Source organism: Puma concolor, chromosome A1 (genome assembly GCF_028749965.1).
Source record: "Puma concolor isolate L17-30 chromosome A1, mPumCon1.1.hap2, whole genome shotgun sequence".
In the NCBI taxonomy this organism is placed as follows: Eukaryota; Metazoa; Chordata; class Mammalia; order Carnivora; family Felidae; genus Puma; species Puma concolor.
This window is the reverse complement of record NC_141667.1, coordinates 40,030,521-40,044,863: the sequence shown is the minus strand read 5'-3', so window position 1 is coordinate 40,044,863 and position 14,343 is coordinate 40,030,521. Positions and strand designations below refer to the sequence as shown.

Genomic DNA, 14,343 nt, shown 5'->3' with positions numbered 1-14,343 from the left:
ATTCAAGACAGATGTATTCAGGAGCCCCATATTTTTAAGTATGATAATTTTCTTACCTTCCATAAAACTGCAACCAGAGCTAATAGCAAAACGATTCCAGCAATTACACTTCCTACTATAACTCCAGTTGGTACTTCAGCTTTCTCATGGGGTTTCATTATCGTAATGGGAATCTGTAAATGTATGTATATATGCAACAGTTGAGTTAACTAATGGTAGCATCCCCAAAAAAGTGAGATGGTCTATTCAAAGTCTCTGATTTTATTAATGGTGGTCTAGAAAGGTGATGTCACTCGGTCAGGATCTCATTCCTCAGCTAAACATTGTGCAGTACAATTTCTAGAGATAATGCTTCTGCAAAGTACAGGCAAAGAATACAAGTTTTCTAGTTTCCTCCCTTTAATTGTGTCTGTATTTAGTGGTTATGTCATCTCTGACAACTTTAGATGCTTTATTTATGAAATAGGAACTTTAGTTTCTGGCAGACAGTCTCATTGTCAAATGACAGCATTTGGAGTCCAAACTTGGAAGGGGGCAGGGGTGGCCAAGGACCAAACAAATCAACAACTCAGATGCTTTGTGATTAAGCAACAGCAGCTTTGTACCGGGCTTCTAAATATTGATTTCATTTAACTCTCACTCAAGAGTACTTGATGTGCATTGTTAAAAAGTGATAGTTAATAGCTCAGGGCTCAAGTTGACCTTTTCAGTGATAAATTGTCCTGGAGGCTATGTGTGATCCTTTATGTCCACTTCCTGGGAATCTTTGTGACTCTAATAGAATGGCAGCCCTAAGAGTTCTAATGGTAAAATACCATATATTTTATATACAGTAAAACCTTGGTTTGCAAGCATAATTCGTTCCAGAAACATGCTTGTAATCCAAAGTACTTGTGAATCAAAGCGAATTTCAGGAACCACCAGCTCAGTTGTGACAGTGGGATGTTCAGCATCACGGACTACTCCTATGGTAAGACATCGCTCGTTGATCAAGTTAAAATTTATTAGAAATGTTTGCTCGTCTTGCGGAACACTCGCAGAACAAGTTATTCACAATCCAAGGTTTTACTGTATGTATATATATGTTTTTAGTTACAGAAAGAATCCCTACCATTTCCTCCACAAAGTGTATTAAGAATACTAAGAACTACATTGTGGGCAAAGCAAGGTAACAAAAATCTTACTGATTGGTTGAATACTACATGACCATGGCAGACAAGCTGCTGCTTATCACAGAATTTATGAGTTGGACTAAATTTGAGTCTGGCCTTTTGGTAATTCTGTTACTTCTCATTTGTATTTTCAAGGGATAAAATAAGGCTTTATAAATTTAGGAATAAAGTAACTGAATTCATATAGTTCACTGCTTGATGGCAGTCATATCTTTGCTCTCCATTCCAGAATCTCCCAGTCTGGGGTCCATGGATCCAAAGGGATCCACGAGTGTAAGTTTTTTTTTCTCAGATTTTTAAATGGACCAGAATTCAAACAAATTTAAGAATCACTTAATCTACTCTATAGAGAGATAGGTCAGATTATTATCTGGATTCCAAATATTCAAAAAATCATCTAGAATATTTGGATTCAAAATCTAGTTTCATAGACAATTAATAGTTGGCCTTTGTTATTTACCAATATTGCTCAGAGAAAACCAAGAAAAAAAAAATCTAAAGGTTCATTAAAATTGTTAATTTCAAATTATAACTTATTTACTAGTACTTTCTGGAAAAAAAAAAAAAAAAGACCTCAGCAGATATTCAGATAGTCTGAACACTACATTTTTCTAAAATGAACTGTTAAAATATCTATAGTACTGCTAAAGTTCATAATACTTTGAATTTGAAGTCCACATTTCCTTTGGCTCCATTTCTGATTTTCCATGCCCCAGCCTCTGAAGAGTGGGTGTGGGCCTTGACTGAGGGTCTTAAGCCAGAGGCCAAACAGCATCCTCTTTTGGAATAATTTCCCCTGGGACCAGAGTGAGATACCAGGGCCGTGTGTGAGCCTTACTCTCAAGTATGGAGAGAGGTCCAGAGTTCACAGGGCCATTGGCTTTTTAATGGCTACAACAGTGGACTGAGGCCAGCTGCCAGGCTGGTCTTTGGGATAGAGTCTTAAACTGGCTTCTAGTTTGTAACAAAAGCATTAGGAGGAAAAATGGAAAGGGCTCTGCCAGCAGATTAGCAGAGCATGGAAATCCTGCTCTATCTAAATATGACATATTCCAACCAGAGGCTCACTGCAAAGGAAAGTTGTCCTGTGCCAGCCCTTAGAACAGTGAGCCTTTGTTTTCTCTAAAAGTGCATTTCTTTGCAAGACCCTTTTTTTGTTTTATATCAAGGGGAACATTTATAATTTTCTAGACTATAAGAACTAATGAATGGACCCTATACACAGTGCCAGTATGTAGCTATAAGGAATACTAAAAAAAAAAAAAAAAAAAAAAATTGCCCTCTAATAAATGCCTTATTTATTAAGCATACTTCAGCACTTTCTCTTTAAAAAATACTGTAAAATAAAATCTATGATTCAAATAAGAATGACCTGAATGTTATGGCCTGTGACCTAGACTGTTTTGTGAAATCAAAAGAAGGAAGGAAGAGCTGGTGGTGCTGGTTTAGGCACGGAGGAAGGAGTCACAAATAAGATGAACCCCCTCTGTTGTGCCTTCTGCTGCACTGTCACTGCTGGTCCAGCTTTGCCAACAAGGGGAGGTGGGGGTGGGGAATGCGGAGGACAAGTACTTCACTGGACTTGTTTGAGTAGCAGAGACCTTTGCCAAAAAGCTCAACCTCACATCAGGTTTTTAGAGTTTCAGTTATATTCTATAACCATGTAGGTGAGAAGAACCACTACTCTCAAGTTTTCAGAAACAGAATGCCTATCAAAGACCAGTGCCTACTAGGAGTGATAAGGTATACTCACCGTGACTGTGTTTTCTTCGATCACATATATCTGAGGATTGTAGGTGTTTATTTCTGCAGATGCGGTCAGCTGTACTGTCTGGAAAGTTGACTGGAACATAGAAATAAAAAACATGTTTTATCTTAGCAGAAATGAACGCATGAAATTGGTGTGTTTATTATTTATTTCCTTGAGGGAAAGGACAAGAGCAAATGGCAGCTCTGAAGACTCCAGAATCTTGGTGTTCTTGAGTTGGTGATCTGTGGAGGACCACACATGAGAAGGACCTGGGAGACTAAACACGTGGGGTGGGCGGGCCCTGCCACAATCGCAAATTAAACCTCAGCGGGAAGGGGGGTGCGGGTGTTGGGGATGAAGTCCAGGCATTGTAGGTTAAAAAGAGCTCCCCAGGTCTAACTTGAAAACAGTTAAAAAAAAAAAAAAAACCAAAAGACAAAGGTTTAGAAATGAAGCTTTTAATTGGGAAAGATCACAGTTCAGATTTTTAAAAACTTTATGAAGTTTTTCAACATGAGGGAAAGTTGCAAGCTTGATGTTTTTATAGATTTACCTAAGTGAAATAATGGAATGAAAAATCAAATTAAAAACAGAAGTACACTTAGACTTGACCATGCATGTCAGCAGACACCCTGAACCTTTTGTCAAGCTACATAATGAGTAATTTCAGGTTTCCTAATCTGTTTCTATAAAAAAAATACTGTATTTGGTGCAGACATATATGAAGGACACAGATTTTATGCTGTTACTAGTAACCACCTAACTTGAAATAGCTTTTACATGTATTCCTGGATCTAGTCACAAGAAAATTCTTTTTCAATGGATACATTATTGATGTGTATTTTGTTTTTTTCTGTAATGCAATTCTCGGGACTGATGCTTGCTTGAAATAGCATACAATGCCCAGATTGGAGAACTGCCTTCATATGCTCTGGCTACTAGGATTCAGTTTTTCTGGTTACCAAGGCACATATTTCAACATACTACATGAGGTAATTTGCTAAATTATATCTGGGAGCCAAAAAAAGAATGCATATCCAAAAAGTGAGCGATTTATTTCCTCCTCCCCCCCCCCCCCCCGCCGACTCCGACCCCCAGTCTCTGATTAGTCTTAATTTTCTCAAGATGGAAGATTGCATCAGAAGTTACCCTGATCATTTGTATCTTAAACATATTATTGGGGGAAACATTTAGAGTATTGACAATTGTTTCCTTAAAAAAAAAAAAAAGCAGTTAGGTGATGCTGGTTTCACAGTCCCTGTAGACTAAAAAGAATTTCTTTACACTGACCTACCTGCCCTCCCAAACCTGGCCCTTTGTGCAACTGTGTACATGATATCCTGCAGGGTTAACAAGCAGTGGTAGTTACACCATGCATACCTGAGAGAATGAAGTAACACACCAGCTGGCATTCAACAAGGCTTTGCCTTAGAAATGGCAGCCAACAATGCCATTGGAAGCCTGAGCAATCACTTTGTGAGGAAATTACTTGCAATGTTCACTTGCACTGCATCAGAAAAAGGGTGAAAGGCAGTATGTTAATGGGCTGTACTACAGGAAATGAGGTTCATATTTCAGACTGGATCTCCTGGGTGGTCTGAGAACATCCATTTGGCTGTTGAAGTAGCCAGAAACAAGGTGAGAATAAACATTTGACCTTTCGTCAAAGAGGAAGATGTGTAGGGTGTGACAGACAATAACTCATGGGAGTTTTCCATCTTAACCATAACCACGTTGAAAAAGCGTAAATACATTTCTTCAGAAATTTGCTCCCAGAAATGAAATTGCTGCTCTTGAAAACTTTCGGGAAGTTGCTTTAAAAAGTCTTACCGTTAAAATAATACAGTTTTACACAAACTCAAAAAACCCAAATGCTTTTTACAGAGCCGGCACAAATGCATTTTGATGCACAGCAGTTTTCCTTCCCTGCTGGCAAAGGTTGCCAGGAAAACATTCCTTCCTCAGATCCAAGGAGATAGGAACCAATTGGTGAAATGTGGCACCAAACTGCATCATCTGGGATGGTGGTGTAGCTCACTGCATGCTTCCCATCTTACAGGATTTGGAGGTATCTGCAAGCCTTGCAAGTAAATGTAACTGACAAAAGCCAGCAAGAAGAAAACCGAGCTCCTCCTCCACATGCCTACTTCCCTTTTCCCCTCCCTGCCTTTCACTGTTCCTCTTTCTGTTACGTCTTTATCCAAGAATATTGCTTATATTGTGGTTCCATGGACGAGTTCAAAGGGAACTTAGTCTTCTAATCTTAAGACTCCACAGCAGGGAATGGGATTCTTGCAGAGATCAAGAAGCGATTAGAAAACGGGGAATAGAGTTTGGATGGTAAGCACCTCGAGGACTGATTATTTGTTTTAAAAAAAATCCAGAAGAGCCATGAAGACCCCCGGCGCAGGGGTGTTTCAGACTAATTTTTTGCTGCCTCGATCAGAGCCAGTATTGCTAAAATGAATAGCTATCTACTTACGCAGTCTGCTTTAAGAAGCCCTGTCTATCCCTATATTTGTCATACCAGGCTGAGATCCTGGGCTACTGAAATCTCTGCCAAAAGCAGATATCACTACCACAGAGTCATAACCTGGGAAATGGCAGGAAACATTGACATTGTTTTGACACCTTCTTTAAACTTTTCATGAGACAAATGATTGAAAAAGCTGTGTGTACACTGGGATTTGACCAAAGAAAGGGTAAAACAGGAGAGCAGAGTAGTCCCATGGCTCTAACATAGGAAGATGGATCCTGATGTTGGATTCATTTGTGTGGTGGGTTGAGATCAATTAGCTGGGAGCTCAAGGAAGGAGACAGACATAGGCACTTTGATTTGGGCATGGAACAGGTGACTAGGGAGTCAGAAATATCAAGAGCATGAAGATGAAGACAAAGCAGGTGGCTCATTGTACCCCAAGACAGCACAGGGGATCCTGACGACATGTCAGAGACTGATGTCGTGGGTTGGCATGGAGTCCATGAAGCTGATGCTTTACAAGCACCCCAGATGATTCTGAGGCACAGCCAGGTTGGGCAAGCTTTGGAAAGGCATGGAAGCATGTTGGCTTCCAGGATATAATTGCTTGGAGTCATTTGGGCACTGCTGATATTAGCCAGAATACTACTTTTGTCAAAGGGTATGAATTTATTGACAGTGAACCATTCTGCTCCCTTGCTATGGATAAACCCAACAAATAAAGCTTATACTTACTGCCGCAAAAGTTCCATTCCAAATTCTGGTAGACACATTAAGGAAGTACTCTCCTTTGACCTGAAGGTCTTTCAGCCAGCAGGTAACATTGCTACACGTAGCACTTCTACAGTTCTTTCAGGTTGAAGTCAATGGTAAAAGGAGAGAGTTAGTATGGACTTTAAAGAGTAAATGCTAAAATTTTAAAGACAGATAAAATCCAGTGCTGGGCAGGATCTAGGGAAACAGACAACCTCATGAACTGTTAGTAGTCATAACCCTTCTTCAGGAGATTGTGTCGCTTTGCTTCAAAAGGTGTAAGGTGCACACTCTGCCTGGCCATTTCCCATCTGCATGGAAGGCCTCGGGAGATAACAAATGTGTGGAGAAGAGTACATCGAGCCTGTTTATTGCGTCACTACTTCTGAGAGTAAACACACCCCCCAAAATGAAATAATTGTGTTTATCCACAACATACTAGGTAAGTTATCAAATATACATGCACAAAATGCAGTGCAATTTAGTCATTAAACATAATTGATAAAGGGATGCCTGGGTGGCTCAGTAGGTTGAGCCTCTGACTCTTGATTTCAGCTCAGGTCATGATCCCAGGGTTGTGGGACTGAGCGTGGAGCCTGCTTATGACGGAGTCTCTCTTCCACCTGTCCCCCTCCCTCTGTCCCCCTGCTCATGCTCTAACAAAAACAAAAACATAGTTGACAGTGAAACAATCGGTGGTTGCCAAGGGTTAGGGAGGGATGACTACATGGGATGCAGAGGAGTTTTAAGGCATTGAAACTATTCTGTTAGGATACTATAATTGTGGAAACAGGTCATTATACATTTGTGAAAATCCATAGACTATCTGACATCAAGAGTAAATCCTAACGTAAACTATGGACTTTGGATGATTATGATGTTGTCACTGTAGGTTCATCAAATGTACCACTCTGATGTGGGAGGGGATTTGGACAGTGGGGGCAGAAAGTAGTTGGGAAATTCTGTACTTTCCGCTCAGTTTTGCCATGAACCTCAAACTGCTCTAAAAAGTAAAGTCTATTAAAAATGTTCAGTGACCGAATGACCTATAAAAAAAGGTAGCATGGTCGATTTATGTGTACATGATACACATAATGTATCATGTGTATGATACACATAATGTATCATGTGTATGATACATTATGTGTATGATACACATAATGTATCATGTGTATGATACACATGGTTGATACAGTGTACATGTATCTTGGTATGGATGAATACTTAGAGATATAGAGAAGGATATTCATTAGATACTCAGTGGCCAGCTGTTAAGTTTCTAGAGGACTTTAGTTTCTTTGTAGTGTTTTTGTGCTGTTAGTTTTAGGTTGTTCACAGTGATCAGTTACCCTTTTACAAAAATCAAAACATTTTCACAAAAATAAGGAAAATGCTCAAAGGTATAATATTTTGGCATACTCTGAGATGATTTCTCCTGGACATTTTTACATACTACTGTTTAGATAGGTCATATTTACACTGTAATTCTACTGTAGTTACTTTAAAAAAAAAATTTCATTCTCCTATTTTCCTGTACCCACCCCCCCCCCCCCACCCCGTCCCATTCATCACAAAACCAGTGCAATAAAAGAAAACCAGAATTTCCATGTTGTTCTTAGAGGAGAACTATGGTTTGTTTAGGGTTACTGTTTGCTAAACATTTACTATTTGAGTACTAGACTAGCCTCTTTCTCAAAGAAAGGGGCATAGCTCTGGAGCAGGAGATAATGAAATATTGGAAAACAGAGAAGGCGGCTAGAGAGGCATTTTAAGCAGCTAAATAAGATTATCAGTGATGATGTGGAAGGGAGATGTAAGGAGCTTCACCTTCAAAGCACACACATGCTGCCCTCACAGCTCTTTGCAATGCTTACAAAGCGCCTGGTACAAAACAGTAGTTTCACATGGAATCCTTTGGATTTCATGAAATATGGAACATGTATTTTTTTATTACCGGCATAAGTAATAGTCCCAATAACCTGGATTTGAGAGTGTATTTTCTTTTTTTTTTTTTTTTTAATTTTTTTTTTCAACATTTATTTATTTTTGGGACAGAGAGAGACACAGCATGAACGGGGGAGGGGCAGAGAGAGAGGGAGCCACAGAATCGGAAACAGGCTCCAGGCTCTGAGCCATCAGCCCAGAGCCTGACGCGGGGCTCGAACTCACGGACCGCGAGATCGTGACCTGGCTGAAGTCGGACGCTTAACCGACTGCGCCACCCAGGCGCCCCTGAGAGTGTATTTTCTAAGTCTTGATTCATACAGTCCATCAAAGCCAAAATGAGAAAGTTCTACCATAAGAGATGGTAGGAGAAAAGAAGTGCATTGATTTCCAGGTAAAACAATAAATCACCCAAGGAAACTTTCACCCCGTTAACCTGTCCTCACCAATTCTTTTATGTGCCGGAAATTTTCATTCTTGAAAGATACAGAAGAAGCTGTGGTTCCTATTTTCAGTGGATTTATTTCAGCATTACAACTGATGTCACCAGCCTGCAAAGAAGGACATCAAATCAGTCTCAGGAAGCAAAGTGATCTGTGATGTTCCTTTTAACATGTTAGGAAATCCTGTGGTCACATGTCTGGGCGGGGGAGGGATCATTAGGTTGCTTTCACATCACTGACCTGGCCACACTTCTTGTAGTCAATTAACATAAACTTGGAAGCGTTCAAATCCTCCTGGCGCCACTTGGTGGGGCAGCACAGGTGCTTACCTGGTACGTACTAAGACCATTTGCAGTACCAGTAGGTTGTGAGTGATTTGATTCAGGGTTCTTTCCTGTGCCCCATTTTAAGATTTCGATTTCCGGTAGTTACCTATGCGCACCACAGGAATAGCACTACTGTAGAACCGGCTCTAAGTGCCAGACTAAGGCTGAGCCAGTGTCCGGGGATTTGGCTACACAGTGCTTCTGAACCCAGGCTGCATGTTAGAACCACTTGGAAGTGGGGGCTTTTATGGAATCTCTGGTGCTGGAGTCTTAGCCCTGGAGATTCTGATTTAATTGCCTGGAGGTAGGCCTGGGCCTGGGCATGAGGCCCAGCTGATAAAAATGAGGAACAGGGTTGATCACTACCAGGTGGAAGGCCAGGCCAGCGTCTTAAAGACTAGCTACTAACAGGGGCGCCTGGGTGGCGCAGTCGGTTAAGCGTCCGACTTCAGCCAGGTCACGATCTCGCGGTCCGTGAGTTCGAGCCCCGCGTCAGGCTCTGGGCTGATGGCTCAGAGCCTGGAGCCTGTTTCTGATTCTGTGTCTCCCTCTCTCTCTGCCCCTCCCCCGTTCATGCTCTGTCTCTCTCTGTCCCAAAAATAAATAAACGTTGAAAAAAAAAATTAAAAAAAAAAAAAAAAAAAAAGACTAGCTACTAACTGCAGCTGTGTAGACCGATTGTTCTCCCGTGGTGGGTTCGACCTCATACTTGTCAGTGAACTAACTACTCAATGGACAGGGCTCTGACAAAGTCAGATCCTCACCTGGCCAAAACAAGGCTTGAGGAATAATTTCTACCATCTGTAACTGTTTCCTTATAACAGTATCCTGCTTCTGATAGGACACTGACTGCTAGTTTCCTGGCACTCAGGATGCAGAACCTTTATCTTCTCAAGTTTTCCATCCATAAGATCTGAGACATGATCACCCCAACCTCATGGGGCATTTCCATGTTGAAAGTGCACAATTTTATAGGCAATTCAGTTGCCCTTACCTGATCTGTGTGCACCCCAGTCACATACATCAACGGGTTCTTTCCTTTGGTGTATTGAGGGATGTGGATGATCACGGATGCCATGCTGACTGGAACACTTCCTGTTGTTACCTATGTAATATGGAAGAAAACATTCTGGTTACTGCTAGATCATGCACATGTTGCAAAGAAAGTGATCAATAACCTCTGTGTTGATGGAGGGCAACTATTAAATGGTAAGACTGAGGCCATTTGAAAGTGAGCCTTGTTACTTTGCAGTCACACTCGGGTCTGTGTGTCTCACCTCTCAGTGGAGAATCTCAGCCTCTACAGTTTGAACTCGTAAGTTGTGACTTAGGAGTTTGTTAAAAACACCTGCTGTCTGTTGAGCCGGGCTACCAGGGCTGAAGTCCCATTTGGCCCCTGACTGGCAGTGTGGCTTGGGCAAGATACTTAACCTGTCTATCCTTCCATTTTCCTCATTTGTAAAATAAAAATAGTCAGCAACTTAGTATGTGCAGACAGCAGTTGTTCGCATGAGTGGGGAGTCTGTTCTAATTGGCCAGAGATCACGTCTTACTGGTTGTTAAACATTTTAAACAACAACCATAGAAATAATAGTTCTACCAACGTTATAACTAGCCTGCAAAACAGGTTAACATATGTAAAGCTACATATGTTATTTGTAAAGGTACAAATGCTGATACTTTTTAAACTCTATGAATGTTATTTTATTGTTACTACTGATTGATTAAATATCCCATTAAAGAAGTAGTTGCCAAATACTAGCCACATGATACAAATTCCAGTATCTGGATCACAAATCAGGACTTCTAAAGATTTTTTTTTTTTAATCACCAAATCTTAAGGTTGTAACCATGTAACTAACTAGCAGGAAATGTAAAAATAAAATGGTATTCATTTAAGGTCGTGGATGAATTCTTTTTACATTCCAAATTTTTTGTAATTTATTATAAAATAACAACTTTTTCAAATTTCCCTTTATGTAATTGATAACAATCTTTAGATTAATAATTGCTTACTAATAGCCAATGGAGACTGACTGAACGAAATTTGGATACAAATGGTTAGCTTCTCAAGTAGAAGTGGTCTCCAAGGATAAATTGGCATATTTATTGTATTCCAGAGACTTTTGACCACAGCAATAACATTATATTAATACATTGTTGATTAATAGTAAACATTTACTTTCAAAATATATCCATTATCTTTTATCCAGAACACATAGCTATGTACAAAAGCCTCAGCCATTTATTAAGAGTCTTAGTGATTCTCAAAGTACAGCACCTGGACCAGCAACATCAGCTATACCTGGAAACCTGTTAGAAATGTACATCTTTGGGCTCACCATAGACCTACTGAGTCAGGAAGTAAGGATGGAGCCCAGTGATGTGTCTTAACATTCCCCCAGGTGATTCTAATGCAGCTCAAGTTTGAGAACCACTGGTATATTTCAACATTTTACTTTCTTCTTTTCTTTCTGGCTTCCTTATTTTTTCTTTCCCTTTCTCCTGATTATTATTTTTTTTTAATGTTTATTTTTGAGAGATAGAGACAGCATGAGCAGTGGAGGGGTAGAGAGAGAGGGAGACACAGAAACCGAAGCAGGCTCCAGGCTGTCTGCGCAGAGCCTGATGTGGGGCTCGAACTCACTCATGAGATATGAGATCATGACCTGAGCTGAAGTTGGATGCTCAATCGACTGAGCCACACAGGTGCCCCATGATTTAGTATTCTTTTGACAGGCTTACCAACCTTAACAGAGAAGACGAACTTTGGACCAATATCTTCAAAACTGTGCATGACAGAAGGAACATTCCCATCCGAGGAGACTTCATAAAAATTTATGTTGGTGGATCTGTTGGATGATGTTTGTCAAGTCAAATATCTTAGTTTTGCTGTTGTTCTTGAAGCTTAATATTTCTTTTATTTAAATACCTTCTAGCTTATATTAAAAGTAAAAGTTTACATTAAGGTATGAAAGCTTACTATTTCTAGGCTTATGTTTCTCAGGCTAAAACAAATTCCTTTAAAAACCTATCCTTTAATGATCTTTCTGCAAGGCTCCTTGTGTTATATGTTTATCAGTTGTAAATTTCCTAAAATAAGTACAAATGTATTCCTTTAAAACTGACAGACCCCAAGGTTGCTATTATACTGACTGGTGTATTCATGCAGTACACACTTAGGCCTTGTTGATTGGATGAATGGATTTATAAGCCAGAGGATTTTCCACTTGGGTGGCTGAAATGCAGTGATAGGATTTTAGTTCCTGCAGTATTTGTTATTGGGTGCTTGTAAAACAGGGTGTACATTTTCTTTTATCATTCCTTCTCCCTATCCTTCTCTATTTCCAAACCAATTCTAATGCTTTTGGTCTGAGTTGAGGTTGGTCATGGTTTTCCATGACTAGTGTAGAAATCACCTTTCTGATGGCTGACCCAGAGGTTTTATTAGACTAGGCCTAGAGGTATTAGATGATTTGACCTCTTTGCTTGGAATTGCCAACCAGGGTTTCCAAGTGAAGTGAGGACCAGATCAGAGGAATACCCACAGGACCACTCAAACTGCAACATAACTGGATACCCTTCCCTCTCCTCCCCACTCATTTCTGGGGCTGAAGCTGGATTCCAACCAGGATAGCTTCATTAGGACTGTGGGGAGTGGGAAACAGGCGTAGGAGTCTGAAAAGCAACAGTTCTTCCTACTATGCACAACATAACTGCATAACTGCATATTACCTAATTCTTGGATGTTGATTCTATTTCCTAAAAAAATTTGAATTGGATATTTTCTGAGATACTTTTTGGGTTTCTTTACTGAATTCTTGTCTTTATGTTTAAAAAATTTCCCCCCAAATTCTCAAAAGGAAAATATGTCATAGGTAGACTTAAATAGATGTGGCATCTGTCAAGGTTATGTAGATGAGAGGGAGCAATGATTTTTCAGCCTTACATGGAAAATGGGAAAACTGACTAGAATTTGAAACAATGTCTGGCTGTATATGCATGATTTATTCTCTTTACCGTCCAGAAGACCTTTGTGTACCCCCCTAAGAACAGTCAGTTTCTAAATTAGTATGTTCTGTTTTTGCATTTTAAAGAGCTCTGACATTTTTCCATTTGTTACTTAAGTTTTCCTTAAGTTACTTAAGTGTGGATGATCAATGTATTTATAAGCAGTTAGCTATACTCAGGGGGCTTCTGTTTTAGAAATAATTCTATCATGATTTCCACCCATAATACTTGCACAACATAACTGCATATTTATCAAAGTGGTTGCTAAGGGATACACTCAATGACTGGGTAGGATTTTTTCACAAAGTTTGCAAAGATGTTAATTTTGGTGGTTTTTTTTTTTTTTTTTTTTTTTTTTTTTTTTACAGCACTACTTGTGATGGTTAAACAAAATAAATATGCAAAACAACCAAATAGCTCATTAATCTTGAGTTGGATACATAGATCATGATCCAGCCAGGAATAGAATAAGTTAGATCTGTAGGTCCATATATATAAACTTCTCTAAGATCATATAAGAAAAAGTGAGATTAGGAAGGATTTTATTATTCCATTTGGGTAAATATGTGTGCATCCGTGTTACATGAATATATCCTGGTAGATAAACAAACCTTGCATCTGGAAGGTATTCAGAAAATAGCTGAGTCATGTATGGGATGACCAGAGCCAGAGGAGGCTGGAGGCATGACTTCACTTTATGGTATATCTTTTTGTAATGTTGGGATTTTCTGTCCATGTACATTTAATGTCTTTCTTTAAAAACAAATCCAGAGGAATGATCTGGGTGGTAGGATTAGGAGCCATTTTCGTTTTTACACACCATAATTCCCCGTATTAATTTTTTTCACCTTTCAGGTATATTTTAAAGGACATCAGATGGTCCAATTTAAAATCCAATTTACCATCACAGAAATACAGAGCTAAGATATTACTGAAAGTGAAGTCCCACTTTCATCTTGTATTTATTTCATGTTGGGAAAATTGTCTGGAAAAATTGGCCATGGTGTGAGAGTGGAATCATGTAAAGGTTGTATTGAGCTAAAACATATAGGATAAGAATCAATGTAGGTAGGGAGAAAAGAAATCAGGTAATGTGGTAATCTCAATCTCTCTGGATGCACTGGTCTTCCATCCTTTTATCAACAGTGCAGGTCCTTTTGGAATCTGCAGTTACAGATTAATTTTTCAGGGATGGATGACTGGGCTGGATCTGTTTTTGCTTTTGCTGTTTGCAGTTCACTTGATATAGGAGCATTCTTTCATCTTTGCTCATGTGTCTCTCACTCTAGACATAACGACACATTTTCCTTTTTGTTTCTGCTCGGTGATCTAGTGCGTGATCTACGTGTTCCATGCTTCTGGGGGTTGGGGCGATGTGGCGAACTGGACAAGTCCGTCACTGAACACTGTTCACACCCTGGCTTCTTGGAAATACAGTGCAGTGCATTTTCCAGGCACCACTGAG

The 14,343-nt window shown here is 39.7% G+C and overlaps 1 protein-coding gene across 2 annotated transcripts in view; it reads right to left on the bottom strand.

Annotated features, from left to right (window-relative positions):
- The window catches only part of ITGA2 (integrin subunit alpha 2), a 121,619-nt gene that overhangs the window by 4,332 nt on the left and 102,944 nt on the right, over nucleotides 1-14,343 (bottom strand). For both annotated transcript variants that reach the window (XM_086678605.1, XM_025923501.2), the window contains exons 24-29: nucleotides 11,617-11,719; nucleotides 9,862-9,972; nucleotides 8,545-8,649; nucleotides 6,137-6,250; nucleotides 2,926-3,015; nucleotides 57-173 (exon numbers count right to left, since the gene is read on the bottom strand). In XM_086678605.1, coding sequence (XP_086534731.1) covers nucleotides 57-173; nucleotides 2,926-3,015; nucleotides 6,137-6,250; nucleotides 8,545-8,649; nucleotides 9,862-9,972; nucleotides 11,617-11,719 — 640 coding nt within the window. The remainder of the gene's footprint in view (nucleotides 1-56; nucleotides 174-2,925; nucleotides 3,016-6,136; nucleotides 6,251-8,544; nucleotides 8,650-9,861; nucleotides 9,973-11,616; nucleotides 11,720-14,343) is intronic.